We start from the raw sequence: 14,808 nt of genomic DNA, 5'->3' as shown, positions 1-14,808 counted from the left end.
AGGATCCTTGGAGAGGTGAAAGCCACTGTGGCCAGCCCAGCCTGGTTAATCACCTTTAACCTACCCTTTCCTTTTACTTGGCTTGCCTCCAGCCTAATATAATCAAATTGAATAGAGTTTTCAAATTAACCAAATTATAATTTTATTAACAGCAGTCTGGTCTCACAAACGGTACTTATTTGTATGGTTGCAGTTTATTTTCAGCTCAGATCTTAAATTTCAGGCAGGTGTTTATAAATTAATGTTAAAATTTTAATGTCTTTATAGCACTTCTCAGTTACTGATACACTTTAACACGTCTAAGTTCTACAGTTCTAGCTTTCTAGCATTCTTTCCATCTATCTAACTAATCATTAAACCAACTGCTTCAGCCAACTGCTCAACATAACTTTTTCTCTCCTCTTCTTACTTTTAATATACCTTCTGCTAATATTGTATGGACATGATAAAGGACAAAAATGGGAGGGACCTAACAGAAGCAGAAGATGTCAAGAAGAGGTGGCAAGAATACACACAGGAATTATATCAGAAAGATTTGGATATCCCGAACAACCCAGACAATGTAATTGTTGACCCTGAGCCAGACATCCTGGAGAGTGAAGTCAAGTGGGCCTTAGAAAGCCTGGCTAACAACAAGGCCAGTGGAGGTGATGGCATTCCAGTTGAACTATTTAAAATCTTGAAAGATGATGCTGTTAAGGTGCTACATTCAATATGCCAGCAAGTTTGGAAAACCCAACAGTGGCCAGAGGATTGGAAAAGATCAGTCTACATCCCAATCCCAAAGAAAGGCAGTGCCAAAGAATGCTCCAACTACCGTACAATTGCACTCATTTCACACGCTAGCAAGGTTATGCTCAAAATCCTCCAAGGTAGGCTTCAGCAGTATGTGGACCGAGAACTCCCAGAAGTACAAGCTGGATTCCGAAGAGGCAGAGGAACTAGAGACCAAATTGCTAACTTGCGCTGGATTATGGAGAAAGCCACAGAGTTCCAGAAAAATATCTACTTCTGCTTCATTGACTATGCAAAAGCCTTTGACTGTGTGGACCACAGCAATCTATGGCAAGTTCTTAAAGAAATGGGAGTGCCTGACCACCTCATCTATCTCCTGAGAAACCTATATGTGGGTCAGGAAGCAATAGTTAGAACTGGCTATGGAACAACTGATTGGTTCAAAATTGGGAAAGGAGTATGACAAGGCTGTATATTGTCCCCCAGCTTATTTAACCTATATGCAGAATACATCATGCGGAAGGCAGGACTGGAGGAATCCCAAGCCGGAATTAAGACTGCCGGAAGAAATATCAACAACCTCCGATATGCAGATAATACCACTCTGATGGCAGAAAGTGAGGAGGAATTAAAGAACCTTGTAATGAGGGTGAAAGAGGAGAGTGCAAAAAACGGTCTGAAACTCAACATCAAAAAAACTAAGATCATGGCCACTGGTCCCATCACCTCCTGGGAAATAGAAGGGGAAGACATGGAGGCAGTGACAGATTTTATTTTCCTGGGCTCCATGATCACTGCAGATGGAGACAGCAGCTACGAAATTAAAAGACGCCTGCTTCTTGGGAGGAAAGCGATGACAAATCTTGAAAGCATCTTAAAAAGCAGAGACATCACCTTGCCAACAAAAGTCCGAATCATCAAACTATGGTTTTTCCTGTTGTGATGTATGGAAGTGAGAGCTGGACCATAAAGAAAGCAGACCGCCGAAGAATTGATGCCTTTGAATTGTGGTGCTGGAGGAGGCTCTTGAGAGTCCCCTGGACTGCAAGGAGAACAAGCCTATCAATTCTAAAGGAAATCAAGCCTGAGTGCTCACTGGAAGGACAGATCCTGAAGCTGAGGCTGCAGTGCTTTGGCCACCTCATGAGGAGAAAAGACTCCTTGGAAAAAACCTTGATGTTAGGAAAGTGTGATGGCAAGAGGAGAAGGGGACGACCGAGGATGAGATGGCTGGACAGTGTCATCGAAGCTACCAACATGAATTTGACACAACTCCGGGAGGCAGTGGAAGATAGGAGGGCCTGGTGTGCTCTGGTGCATGGGGTCACGAAGAGTCGGACACGACTAAACGACGAAACGAATATTGTCTTGGTTCTCATTTCAGTCATCCATCAGCCAATCACAAACCAGTCCAGTCTTGCCGGGTAATCATCACTGTTAATGAAATCGCCACAGCCACCACATGTGTGGTGGCTGTGGCGATTTCATAACAGTGATGATTCCTTGTGTGCTGATTCCTTGCTCTTCCTGACTCATAAAAGCAGCCAGAGGGGGACTGGGTGATAGATAAAAGGAATGGTGAATGCCTCCTTACAGCAGGGTAGGATTCTAGCATGCCTAAAAGAGGCATTATTGAGATCTCCTTGAAAAAACTTTTGAATCCCACCATACTTGACTACTGTTGCCCAGTTTCCAGTAATTCCATTTTTGGTTAAGGTGTGGAAACGTGGTGGCTTCTCAGTTTGAGGCAGTCCTAGATGGGACAGATTCTCTGGATCCATTTTATCACGCTTCAGGCCTTGTCATGTGGTGAAGACAGTCTGGTCACCTTGATGGTTGATTTTTGGTAGGAACTTGGCAGGGAGATTGTGTCCCTGCTGGTTCTATTAGACATTGCAGCAATTTGCAATATCAACCATGATATCCTCCTGGGGCATCTCCCTTATATGGCACTTAGAGATAAGTGTTCTACAATGGCCGTGATCTTATCTAGAGGAGTAAAATCCGAAGGTGGTCCTTGGGAATTCCAGTTTGACAGTATGGTCTGTGGTTGCCCTCAGGGTTCTATTTGGTACCCCATTTTATTTAACCTATACAAGAAACTGTGGGGAAAGATTATCCAGAGTTCTGAGTTTAATTTCACCAATAAGCAGATGACAATGCTGTTTCTTCTTTTTGCCTAACTGCATAGAAGCTGTTCCTGTTTAAACTAATATGTGTAATGGACAATTGATAATGGCAAACAAACTGAGACTTACTCCAGGCTTTATTGAGAGGTAGATCAGAGAAAAAGGATTCAACCTGTGCTAGACAGGGTTACATTCCCTTCTCCATATTGTAATATGCTTTATGTGGATTCTTAGTGTGGTATTGTGGATGGAGTGATGGTCTAGGACTCTGAAGAACAGGGTTTGAATCCCCACTTGGCCATGGAAACTCATTGTGAGAATGAAACCGGTAAAACCTCTCAGTTACCTGGAAAGCCCTATTAGGGTCACTGTAAGTCAGTTCCAACTTGACTGCACAGAGCATGCACAATGTGCTTTACAGGGTGCTGCCTCTGAAGATGGGAACTTCAACTGGTTCAAATGCTGCTGCTAAGTTGCTGTCACAATAAGCATAAAACCGCCTGTTATAACAACTCTTGTCGGGATCTGCAGATGAAGTTTAGTTGTAGGGATCTGCAGATGAAACCTAATTGTAGGGATCTGCAGATGAAGCCTTTCCCCCCTCTTAACCAGCAAGGAGAAAGAAAGAGGCGAGGCACTCGAGTGTGTTTTCAGGACGGGGATCCGGATGAACTAAACAGCATGCTGTGCAACATGCTGTTCAGTGGGAATTCCTCCCTGTCCGTCACCGCGCCCCCCTTTTATTGTTCTCTACTACCTTTGCACTAGTTAACCAGTGACCATTCTAAACACAGGGAGGTAATATCCTGAATACACAAGTATGGTAAACAGAGGGGCCAGTAAACAGAGGCACGTAAATCCTAAATACACAAGCAGGGTAAACATTCCTGAATACAGAGCAGGGTAAACATAGACAGATAACACCTTAATACACAAGTAAGTTAATACAATTTACCCAGAGACAGGTAATTATCCTAGATACCAAAGCAGGTTAATGAATCATCCTTACTGGAAGCAACCACACTGTATACGTGACCTGCGTGCCCAAGCACAATGTTTGCTATATACATTGTAAAAGCATACATTTTCCCCACAAACTCTAGTAGGTGCTGGTTCATTTCTGGACCCAAATTCCTGGTTATGACCTATAAAGCCCTATATGTCTTGAGTCCGGGATATCTGAAAAACTGTGTCTTCTCAGCTCTAGGATATTCTGGGAAGATCCTTTTCTTAATCCTTTTGCCCTCCCAAGCACATCTGGTGTGAAAGAGGACTGACTTGGTGGCTGTTCCCAGGTTGTGGAGTGCCCTCCTTCAGAGACTAAGATGAAACTGCTGCGACAGGTTGTCTGGCGTTTTGGCCTTCTTTGTCACCAGAACACAGATGACACCCAACACTGTCTCTCCTTTCCATCTAAACCCAAGGAAGTTGTTTCAGTTCTAGATCAATGTCTGGTGACAGTAATGGACTGGATGAAGATGAATAAACTAAAGCTCAGTCCAAACAAGACAGAGGTGCTTCTGATTAATCAAAAAGCAAATCAAGGAATAGAGTTGGAGATTGTGCTGGAATGGAGTTACAGTCCTTCTGAAAACACAGCTCTGCAGCTAGTGGGGTGCTCCTGGATTAATCTCTGAGCCTGGATACCCAAACCTCAGTGGTGGCCAGGAGTTCCTTTGCATAGTTAAAACTAGTTCTCCCATATCTTGAGAGGTCTAATCTGGACATGGTGACACGTGCCCTAGTTACATCTCAGATGGATTAGAGTAATGTATTCTATGTGGGGTACCATTTGGAAAGTGTTTGAAAACACCAGAGGGTCCAAAATGCAGCAGCCAGATTGCTAACTGGAGCTGGTAACAGGGAACATATAACTCCTCTGTTATAGCAGAGTTGGCTGCTGATCCATTTCCAGGCACAATTCAAAGTGCTGGTTTTATTCTTTAAAGCACTAAATGGCTTGGGTCCGGCCTATCTACTGAGCTATCTAAAAGACCACATCTCCCTCTGTAAGCCTGCCTGAGCATTAAGATAATCAGAGGAGGCCTTTCTCTCGGTCCCACCACCTTCACAGGTGTGCTTGGTGGGGATACGGGAGAGGGCCTTCTCCGTGGCTGCTCCCAGACTCTGGAACTGCCACCCATGGCAAGCTAGGCTTTGATATATCTTTGATATACTTTCACAAGCAGTATACTTTCTCTTTAGGCAAGCTTTTTCTTAGTGACTGGCAGCCTGAAAGAGTTTTTTTTAAAAGGATTAATCTGTATATTCACTGTTTTTATCTTTTTAATATTGTCTTTTAATATTGCCACTTCAGATGCTTTTGGGGAGAAAGGCAGCATAAAAATATTTTGAATAAATAATAAATAAATAGGTTGACTCCTCACTCCTCTTCTTTCAGTGACAGGTGAAGATCATCTTTTTAGACAGGATTTTAACAGCTAATAAACACTCATGATTTTGAGTGCTGCACATTATTTTGTGTGTGTGTGTTTAACTATTTTAACTAATTCTTTTAGTATTCTTTTAGCTATCTGTGTCACTTGTAACTATTTACTTCCAAGCTTTGCCAATGCCAACATTCAAAATGGTGTTCTTTCAAGAGTTCTGTTTATAAGGGATGAATTTTATTCACCTTAAACAGGATTATAGGAAATGAGTAAAGGAGTTGCTGCTGATGAACTGGCAACTAGACAAAGAGTCCTCTTGTTTGTTATTGCGATCCATGTGTCTTAGCATGGTACAACTTGACATTAACTGACCTCCTCTTATTTAATTACAGCTTTCCAAGCTATTATGGCTTCTACTTCTTAATAGAAGGGGGATTGGCTGCTAGAAACAGTTACTTAAAGGTGGGTGGCTTCAGCTTTGCCTGCAGCTGTGCAGAGCTTTAGAAGGCCAAATCCTCTGGTGTCATTAACTCCTAATTCCTTCATAAAGGGCTTCCTGCTGGGTAATAAGAGATGGAAAGAGATCTATGACCAAACAAAGGGGTCATTGTTCAGTGGGCAAGTTTGTGTCTCAGATCTCAGCCTCAGCTTTGCTTTTCTGGTTATGTAGACAGGGAGACAAGTCTCAGGATGAGGGACAGTTGCAGAAGAAAAAGTTAGTTTAGTGTGTGGTAGGTGACTTTTTAATGTCTTTCCATTTCCAGATTTCATTAGGGCTCTCCACCTCAGTTCTAATATGTTTTTATATGTGCTATGGTTGTACCAAATGGCCAGGAGCAATGGAAGAGAAGTGATGAGTGTGTGCACTTACCATTTAGAGGATACCATTGAATGGAGCAGCAACATTATAACTGATGAGCCTTTCTATTGCACAAGTGTGTATCCCCCTCCCCAAACAACTAAAGAGCCTTGCACAAATCCCAATAGAAGCAGGTTAGGCTGCACAGCACATATGTCTTACCAAGAGCACAGGAAATTTCTGCACCACTGGATGCACACACACCATCCATTTCTGGGTAGTTGTGTTATCTGATTTGCTAGATTTATCCAGATGCTAGCTTGATTTGATCAAATTCCATTCCTACGATCACTTGCCTTTGCCCATGATATCTCAGAGACCTATTTCTAAGATGTCACAAACGGTAACCCCTTATTTTAGTATTTCACTGTGAATCTTAATGAATGGGATGCTGCTCACCTGCCACACTCTGTGTTCAGGTTCTCAGATATCCAGATCAGGTTCGGAAAAGCTAAACAGTTCTGTGCCCCTACTAATTATAGATGGATTTCAGTTGTAGAAGGGGCAGTGCTACCCAAACATATAATCCACGTATCATTGGGGTTTTGGCATACAAAAATGCACCTGTGCATGTTCATCCACCACCACTGCCATAATCTCTTCTTTCTTCCGTAGGTATTCAGAGACAGATTGCACATTGCATTGAGAAGGTCATTGGGGTTGTGGAAGAGCGCTACTGTGATGTGCTCAACCGTCCTGAGGACAAGCAGAGGACTTGTAGCATGGAGCCATGTCCAGCTAGGTCAGCTCCCTTGTTCTTCAGATTTGCTGCTACCTTTGTGTCCAAAGAGTGTTTGTCTCCCTCTCTGAATGAAATGATGGCCTAGGAAAGAGAACACTGTCTATCTAGGTCTGTACAAGAGACCAGTCTGAAGTGGTAATAGGGCTTGATCCTGGAGGCTTTCCTGTGTCACGGAAGATGTGAGAACAGAACTGTTCCTCTTCTGTAGTCCAATGGTGGGTCCAGTGATGCAAAAGCCCACCACTCAGTGATCTTATATATATATTCTCAAAGGCTTTCACGGCCGGGATCTAATGGTTGTTGTGGGTTTTTCGGGCTCTTTGGCTGTGTTCTGAAGGTTGTTCTTCCTGACGTTTCGCCAGTCTCTGTGGCCGGCATCGTCAGAGGACTCAAGTAGGAACTCTGTCCATGCTTTATTGTTGTTTGTTGGATAACGTCTCTGAGCAGGGACAGAGTTCCTACCCCAGTCCTCTGAAGATGCCGGCCACAGAGACTGGTGAAACGTCAGGAAGAACAACCTTCAGAACATGGCCAAAGTGCCCGAAAAATCCACAACAATCAATGATCTTATATATACTTTGAAAGTAGGCCCAGGCTCAGTATGCAGTCAAATTGATGTCAGGCAGTAGTCCATTTCCCCATGGCCAAAGACACCTACTGGATCCCAGCTGGAGTGAGCATTATTAGACTAGCTGAACAAATGGGCTGATGGAGTATAAGGCCACGTTCCTTAGCAGTTTCTACTAATAGCACAGTAGATGTTGAAGTATCTTTTATTGGACTAATGTGTTCAGCATTGAGGTCTAAGTGGCAACCTATTGGACTTTAAATCTTGCTGGTCATTTCAGGTGGTGGACTGGTGAATGGCAGGTTTGTTCTGCCTCTTGTGGTGACAATGGTCTGATGAAGAGAACTGTCCTCTGTATTCAGAGTGTTGGCCTGGATGAGCAGCAAGCCTTGCAACCCAGCAAATGCCAGAATCTCTCCAAGCCCAATGCTACAGCCCCATGCAACCAAGAGGTCCTCTGCCCTGCTCAGTGGATTACAGGGAACTGGTCTGAGGTAAGAGGATGGGCAGGATCTGTTCTTGATCATCCCAGAGTGCAAGGCACATAATAATGGGCTTAAGCTACAAGAAGCCACATTTAGGCTGAATATCAGGAAAAACATCTTAACTGTTAGAGCAGTACGATAATGGAACCAATTATCTTAGTAGGTGGTGAGCGCTCCAGCACTAGAGGCATTCAAGAGAAAACTGGACAAGAGATCAAGTCTGGCAGACGCCTATGAGTCTACTGCTTTCAAAACTTTTCATGCTTCACTTATAAATGTAGATTTGATGCTTTCAAATGAAAATGACATTGAGAGCAAGACCCAACAAAGAATGGGGAGGGTTGTAGGAGGAAAGGGCATCCGTCCTGCACTTTATTGTCCTTAGACTCTCAGCTAAGGACTTCCTTTCAAGGTATAACAGCAGAATCTCTCAGTTTCACAATCTTGAGAAAATAACAAGAAACTGAAAATTCTTGTGGAATTAACACTTTTGAAACTACTTTTGGAAAGTGGGTTGTTTTGATGCCTCAAATAAGTGTGCTTCGTATGCCTCGTTTCTTCCAGTTAGCAAATTTAAATTCATTCCCTGGGAACCTCTCAAATGATAGAAACTGAAAATACAGATGATCTTGTAAGGCATTTGCTACTCTAATTGCCCTTTTCATTTTTTTTCTTACGTATTAAATGTATGTCCTGCATTTCTTCCAGAAAATGGTACTCAAGTCATCTAACTTCTATAATATAGAAATAAAAGCAAACAGAAAAAAATATATTAAAATATAATTAAAATAATAGTAGTGTGCCATCAAATCAATTCTGACTTATGGTGAATCTTTTCAGGATTTTCTATGTAAAGAGTGCTCAGAAGTGGTTTACCATTCTCTTCGGAGGTCATTCTGGGACTGTGCAGTTTGTCCCAGGCACAGTGGGAAACTAAATTGAATTCCCCAGCTCTGTCTCCACAGTCAGACACCTAACTCACTGATCTATCCAGCCAGTTGCAATTAAAATATGTCTAATTAAAAAGAAGGAACAGTATTCAGCCTGTTAAAACCTGTTTGACAGCAACCCAGCTTAAAAATCAAAGCCCCCAAACAACTGAAAAAGATATCTGGCTTTCTTACAGAAGGGAGTTCCAGAGACTGTTTTAGTCTCGCCAAATGTAGCATGATTGTGATGGAATTGATAGAAAGCTTTCTCTGGAGGATTTATATGTGAGACTATAATGTTTCAGACAACTTAATCTCAACATATGTTGAGTCACTAGAGATGTATATGATGAAAAGGTTCATGTTTGGTCCAATTTCAGTTCTTTCAGGGGATGCCGCTTTTGTTTTTCATACACTAGATCTTTCGTGTTACAAGACAGACGTTATTTCAAGTAGCTCATTCTGAGTTTTCGTATTTGTTTCCTAACACTCTAAAAGCCCTAAAGAACCTTTAAAAACTACTGTACTCCAAAAAGGCAGAGAGGCAAGGCAACAGAGAATCAATCTACTCTGAAAGCAGACAACAATATAATGAGAACAAAAAATCATTATCAGACTTATGCAGGCACTAGATCATATTGTCATATTCACACAGCCCAGTGGAATATTGGCATAGTTACAGCATCCACCCCCAACCCACCCACCCACGCAAACAAAATAGCATCAAAATATACATGTTTCATAGACTAAGCACCTAGTAAAATAACAAAATATCAATTGTTTTAAAAAATCTCTGAGGAAGCACCCCATCACTATATACAGAGGGAAAAAGAGCAAAATTAAAAACATACACACAATCCCTTCTCCCAAAAACCAAGATGAGAACTAGATATTGTATATAAAAAGTTATCTGAAAAAAGGCCTGTTTCAAATGTCATTTAATGTGAATCTTTGCCTCCAGGGTGTGGAGCAATCAGTGGTTCCAAGGCTGACCAGCAGTGGGAGGCCTTTTGCTGCTGCTGACAGTGCCAGGGTTGGGCAGCTTTCTCCCCTTGCCATAAGGGGAAAAGATGCTTCTGGAGCTGCCCTTTCTGGCAAAAACAATGTTCCCAGCCCGCTAGTGCCAAGGTGGCTCTGCAGCCTTCATGACACTTACTGGACAACAGTGCTGTTCCACCTAAGGGGCAGCTCCAGTGGCTCTAGTTTTGTTGCATTACAAACCCCAACCCCAGTGCCACCAATAGCTATGAAGCCTTCTAGCATTGAGCAGCTTAGATAGAAGTCCTGGTGCAGTTTAAAAATGAAACAAATTCACTCTTTTTAAAACTATACCAGAATATATCATGTCAAACCGAGACTGATTCAGTTCTTTAAAAACCTCTGGTTTATGAATTTGGGACATTGTGCTCATTGTGCCCACTCATAATTCAGAAAGCCAAGAAATGGCTCAATAACGCTGCACAAATGAGCAAGAATTAGTCAGATGAGGCTATCCTACCATGCATATATAATGGCAATATAGAAGCGATCAGAATAGTCTATATTACTTGAAAAACTGGGGTGGAAAAGTAGGAAAAGAGGAAGACCTAATGTGAGATGGGTTGACTCAACAGCTGTTTGTGAGACCTCAGCAGAACGTACTGAAAAAGACAATATTGCTGCAACCTAACATGAGATGCTGTTGGTTTGCAAGATCCGATCAGAGCTCTTAATGCTAGGATATTTTAGAAGTCATTCACTCATAGTCACCACACATTAGAAGTGACTTGATGGCACATAACATCTTTGGAGCTTTTTTTTTTTAATTACCAAACAATGGTATAGTGACAAGGTGGGTGGGATAGACACCCAAGTTCTAAAATCATCTCCAGGCACAAAGGAAAAAAACAGTAATTTCACAGCTTAAATGAGTGAGCTTCTGAAGATTTGTTCTCATTTTTTAAAATATCTTTTAATTTCACGCCAGAAATAAAAACTCTTTTTAATGTTTTTTTGGCTAGGAAAGGTTTAAAAAGTTCTCCTGAGAGTCATTAAATATTAATGTTTAAAATGTTCATGCTTATAGTTCATAAGAAAGTTATAAACTCAGAGCTTTCCTCCCCTCTCAAATAGCTTTTTTTCAGGTAGTGCACCCCACAATCCCCTCTCTAATGCCTGGATTCCTTCAAAATAAGAAAAGTGGCTGGCACTAACCATTCTTTTTTAAGATAAGCAAGTTTGGTCTTTCCAAAATATTTAATTTTTTAAAAAAATTGCAGACAGAAAAGGTCACCGGTGTCTGCATGGGGGTGGGGTAAAACAGCTTTATATTTTAAAAATCTTGACTTGAAAACCATTTGCCCAAATGTTCCCAAATGTTGTACAAACAAGAGCAGACTGGTGCCAAATTTGGTCCTGATTTAAGGTCCTTTTTCAAAGTTATATTTCTTTGTTTAGTGTCTCCCGATTTTTGAGTTAACTTAGAGAATGTTGATGTGCTCTATTGCCCAATATCTATTGCTGTAGTCTCATGCAGCAGTAATTATAGAGTCATTTAGCTTGCTGCTTAGTCTGCTGCAGGAATGGACATTCATTTTAAAAAACAGAGACCAGATAATATCTTTGTTGGAATGAACCAGCCCACTCTCTTTCTGAGTCCCTGTCAGGGGCTTCTACTTTTTGGTGTGGGTAGGAACACTTTGGTTTGGATCACTTCCAGCGTATGTGATCACTGGAACTGATCCAAAGGATGTCTTCCAGTGTGAATTTGCCAAGATATAAGGAAACTATTTCAGAATATTGGCAACTTTATCACTTCCTCTGGTTTTTGCAGTTCTTCTTTTTCCTCTTGATTGTGTAATGGAATGTTACTGATGCGCTGCAATCAGTTATACTCTGTGTGTGTGTGTGTGTGTGTGTGTGTGTGTGTGTGTGTGTCTTTATCTCATCTTAAAGGACTGATCAAGAAACCACCCACACTTGTATCCAGGTGGCAAAGAAGATTTTTTAAAAAAATAATGTGCAGCACATATGTGATAGTCCATATTCCTCGCTTAGATTTTTACAGGCAAAAGAAATTTTCACTAACCTTGCCCCTCTGCTGAGGGACAGAGGAAGTGATTAATTTGTCAATATTAATCTAATAATTGATCTTATTAAGCCACTTCACAATATTGCCAAATTCAATCTGAAGGCTTGCTTTGGATGCAGGAACAATTTCCCCGTGAATCGTTGGGGTCGACTAGATTGCTGTAATCAAGTTTGACCATTCCAAAGTGACTCACACTAGCTCCTTTCCTGCTACTAATGTAGTACACCCTCAGACCCTTCTGTAAGTGAAAAGAAAAGCAAGCAAACAAATAAAGGCAAAACATACAATCAGATGTTCACCTCAAACCAAAACTATTAGAATATGGGTAGGGTGGGGACCCAAAAAGTAATTGCAGAGAGAAATATTAGCAAAGCTAGGCTTCCTGGTGGTGGCACTAAAAGTAATCCTAAGAAATGGGGGGGGGAATTCCCCCCAAAATAAAAATGAAAAAGTCAGAAAAGGAGAAGATCCAAGATGGAGGTACAAAGGTAAGCGTCACTATCCAAGAAGGCCTTGAGAGCTGAGCGGCCCACAGTAATTCCACCCATAAGGAACTACTGAAGCAAAAAACGCTTCTCACTGGGATTTAAAATACAACACACAGACACCTGGGCATGTATAAGAAGGAGAAAATGGCCTTTACTTTGTACTTTTCTGTGCCTTCTGCATAAATACACAGTGAGACAGTCCACTGTGCCACATATATCTCATCCAAACTGTCCTAACTATCACTGTCTATCATACTCATTTTGTTCTCCTGTCTTTCTAGTGCTCAGTGACATGTGGGAGCGGGACAAGACAACGTCCAGTTTACTGCCCCAGAAAAACCTGCAATCCATTACAAAGACCAGTGTCTGAAATTGCATGTTCATTAACACCATGCTGGAGTAGAATAGAAAGCAGTGAGTGGTCTGGGAGTGGTTCTTCAAGCAAGGAACTGTTTAATGAAATTAGTTTCATCCCGAACCACCACTTCCCCAAATTTAGTCCTTCAATGCCCAAATCTGAAGACCTCAATGTCATAATAGAGCAAAGTTTTTTGCCCACTGACAATGAAAAGGGAAATGTGTTTGTAGATGATTTTTACTATGATTATAATTTCATCAACTTCCATGAAGATCTGTCGTATGACCCAATGGATGAAAATGATAGTGGAAGAAAGGACCTGAAGCCAGTTTGGCTGAAAACTGTTAACAGCACAAAGAAAGATTCGAAAGACATGCATCCCAGTTTTCTCCCAACCAGAAAGCAAGAGAGCACAATGACAAATGAATACTTGCACTATCCAGTTATTGGCCAAAGTGATGACAAAGAACTAGTTATAATTCAAGACAACAACACTACTGTCAGCTTGCATGGTTCTGTTGGTTCAGTTTCTACTTTCTCAGTCACCACTCCCCCTGTAATCAAAGAAAAAGGTACCCAGGCCTCCAATTTGACAATTAAACATTTTCTCACTAGCAGCAATCATGTGTCTATTGGTAAGACCCAAGAAAACCTTTCTACAAACAAAGTTTCTAAAGAGAATGTGGCAGCCTTACCATTCTCTACGAACGTTCCCTACTCTGCTGACCTAACTTCAGTGATGTCTTCTGGCAAAGACAGCAGCAGTCAGGAAAATGAGTCTCATGCTCCTGACAGCAGACAGCAGTCTAATGCTAGGATGCTAAACAGGAAAAGCTCAAAGGTTCTTGGTGGTGGTGATATTAAAAGTGGTGTCTTGCGGAACATGGCTGAAAAAAGCAATGTAGAGCAAAATAATATAGTTAATACCTTTGTTAATAGTGAAGATAATGCAGGTACACTTCAAAGAATCAAAGACGTTCAGATCAACACAGTCACAGCAGGTAGACCATTCTACCACTCCACCCATCAGCCATCTCATTCTACTGATATCACCCCTAACATTAGGAGTTCATATAGGTTGAGAAATGACAAGAGCCACAACATAGCAGATGTAGAAAGCCACCAGCGCTCTCCCACTGATGTGTCAGTGGAGAAGTATTCACTGCCTCCTACAGCTGACCCACAAGAAGTGTCCCCCCACAGCTCTGCACATGAATTAGTTACTATTTACAGGGAGATACTTGCATCTCACAATTCAGACTCAAAAGGGCTTCCATTCCCAGCTGAACCGACATCTGTGGTGCACAGCCCAGTTTTCTCTAATTCTTCTCTTTCTATGCCAGCCACACCAACACTGAAAGAATATAGTGCAATGAAGATTGACCTGGACACAGAACATAACTCTACCATTGGAGGTCAAGATTCCTTCAGGGATAGAAATGAAAGCTCATCCAATAGAGTTCACTGGATATTTGCTAATGGCAATGGGGATGTCAGGCCCAGCTCCATTCCTTCCAAGCACCATGAAGTTAAAAATAAAATGTTACCCTCTTTGGTTCCCTCTGCTATTCTAGCATCCGTTTTCAACACCAGCTGGGAAGTTGGAAACTGGAGTCAGGCAAGTTCTGTGGGAAGCAAGTGCTACCTTTATAGCAGGCAATACTGTGCCTGGCAACCCTATTACTTCACTGTAGGCAACAGTAACAGGTCTCATCTATTTCTCCTCTTTTTATGAAGGGTAAATAAGATTCATATGAAACTCTTCGCTCTATAGATTTTCTCTGGATTTCGTGTCATACTTAGATATAAAATATCTGGGATAGGTGTGGGGGTGTAAATATTGTGGGATAAGTGCAAGGGTGTAAAAAGTCTTGGCTCTTTGAGGCTATATCTGATATCCTTTCAATCTGGAACATCTTAGTTCAGTCTGTAGTGACTCTGAGAGGCTTCAGAGGCACGGTGAGAAGGCTGAGGAGCTTTAAGGAAGAGCATATGAATGGGGAGGTTCTGCAGATGTCAGTGTTGGGGTCTTAAACCTCTACGGTGGGAAGGTGG

General features: G+C 41.8%; 1 protein-coding gene across 3 annotated transcripts in view; it reads left to right on the top strand.

The window, feature by feature from the left end:
• Nucleotides 1–14,808, top strand: part of ADAMTS7 (ADAM metallopeptidase with thrombospondin type 1 motif 7) — a 134,365-nt gene that overhangs the window by 78,730 nt on the left and 40,827 nt on the right. For all 3 annotated transcript variants that reach the window (XM_072982307.2, XM_020813218.3, XM_078380867.1), the window contains 3 exons: nucleotides 6,729–6,855; nucleotides 7,704–7,917; nucleotides 12,677–14,371. In XM_072982307.2, the coding sequence (XP_072838408.2) occupies nucleotides 6,729–6,855; nucleotides 7,704–7,917; nucleotides 12,677–14,371 (2,036 nt within the window). The remainder of the gene's footprint in view (nucleotides 1–6,728; nucleotides 6,856–7,703; nucleotides 7,918–12,676; nucleotides 14,372–14,808) is intronic.

The sequence above is a fragment of the Pogona vitticeps genome, chromosome 12, assembly GCF_051106095.1.
Source record: "Pogona vitticeps strain Pit_001003342236 chromosome 12, PviZW2.1, whole genome shotgun sequence".
NCBI lineage: Eukaryota > Metazoa > Chordata > Lepidosauria > Squamata > Agamidae > Pogona > Pogona vitticeps.
Note: the sequence above shows the minus strand (reverse complement) of the source record. Positions and strands in the feature narration are given on the sequence as shown.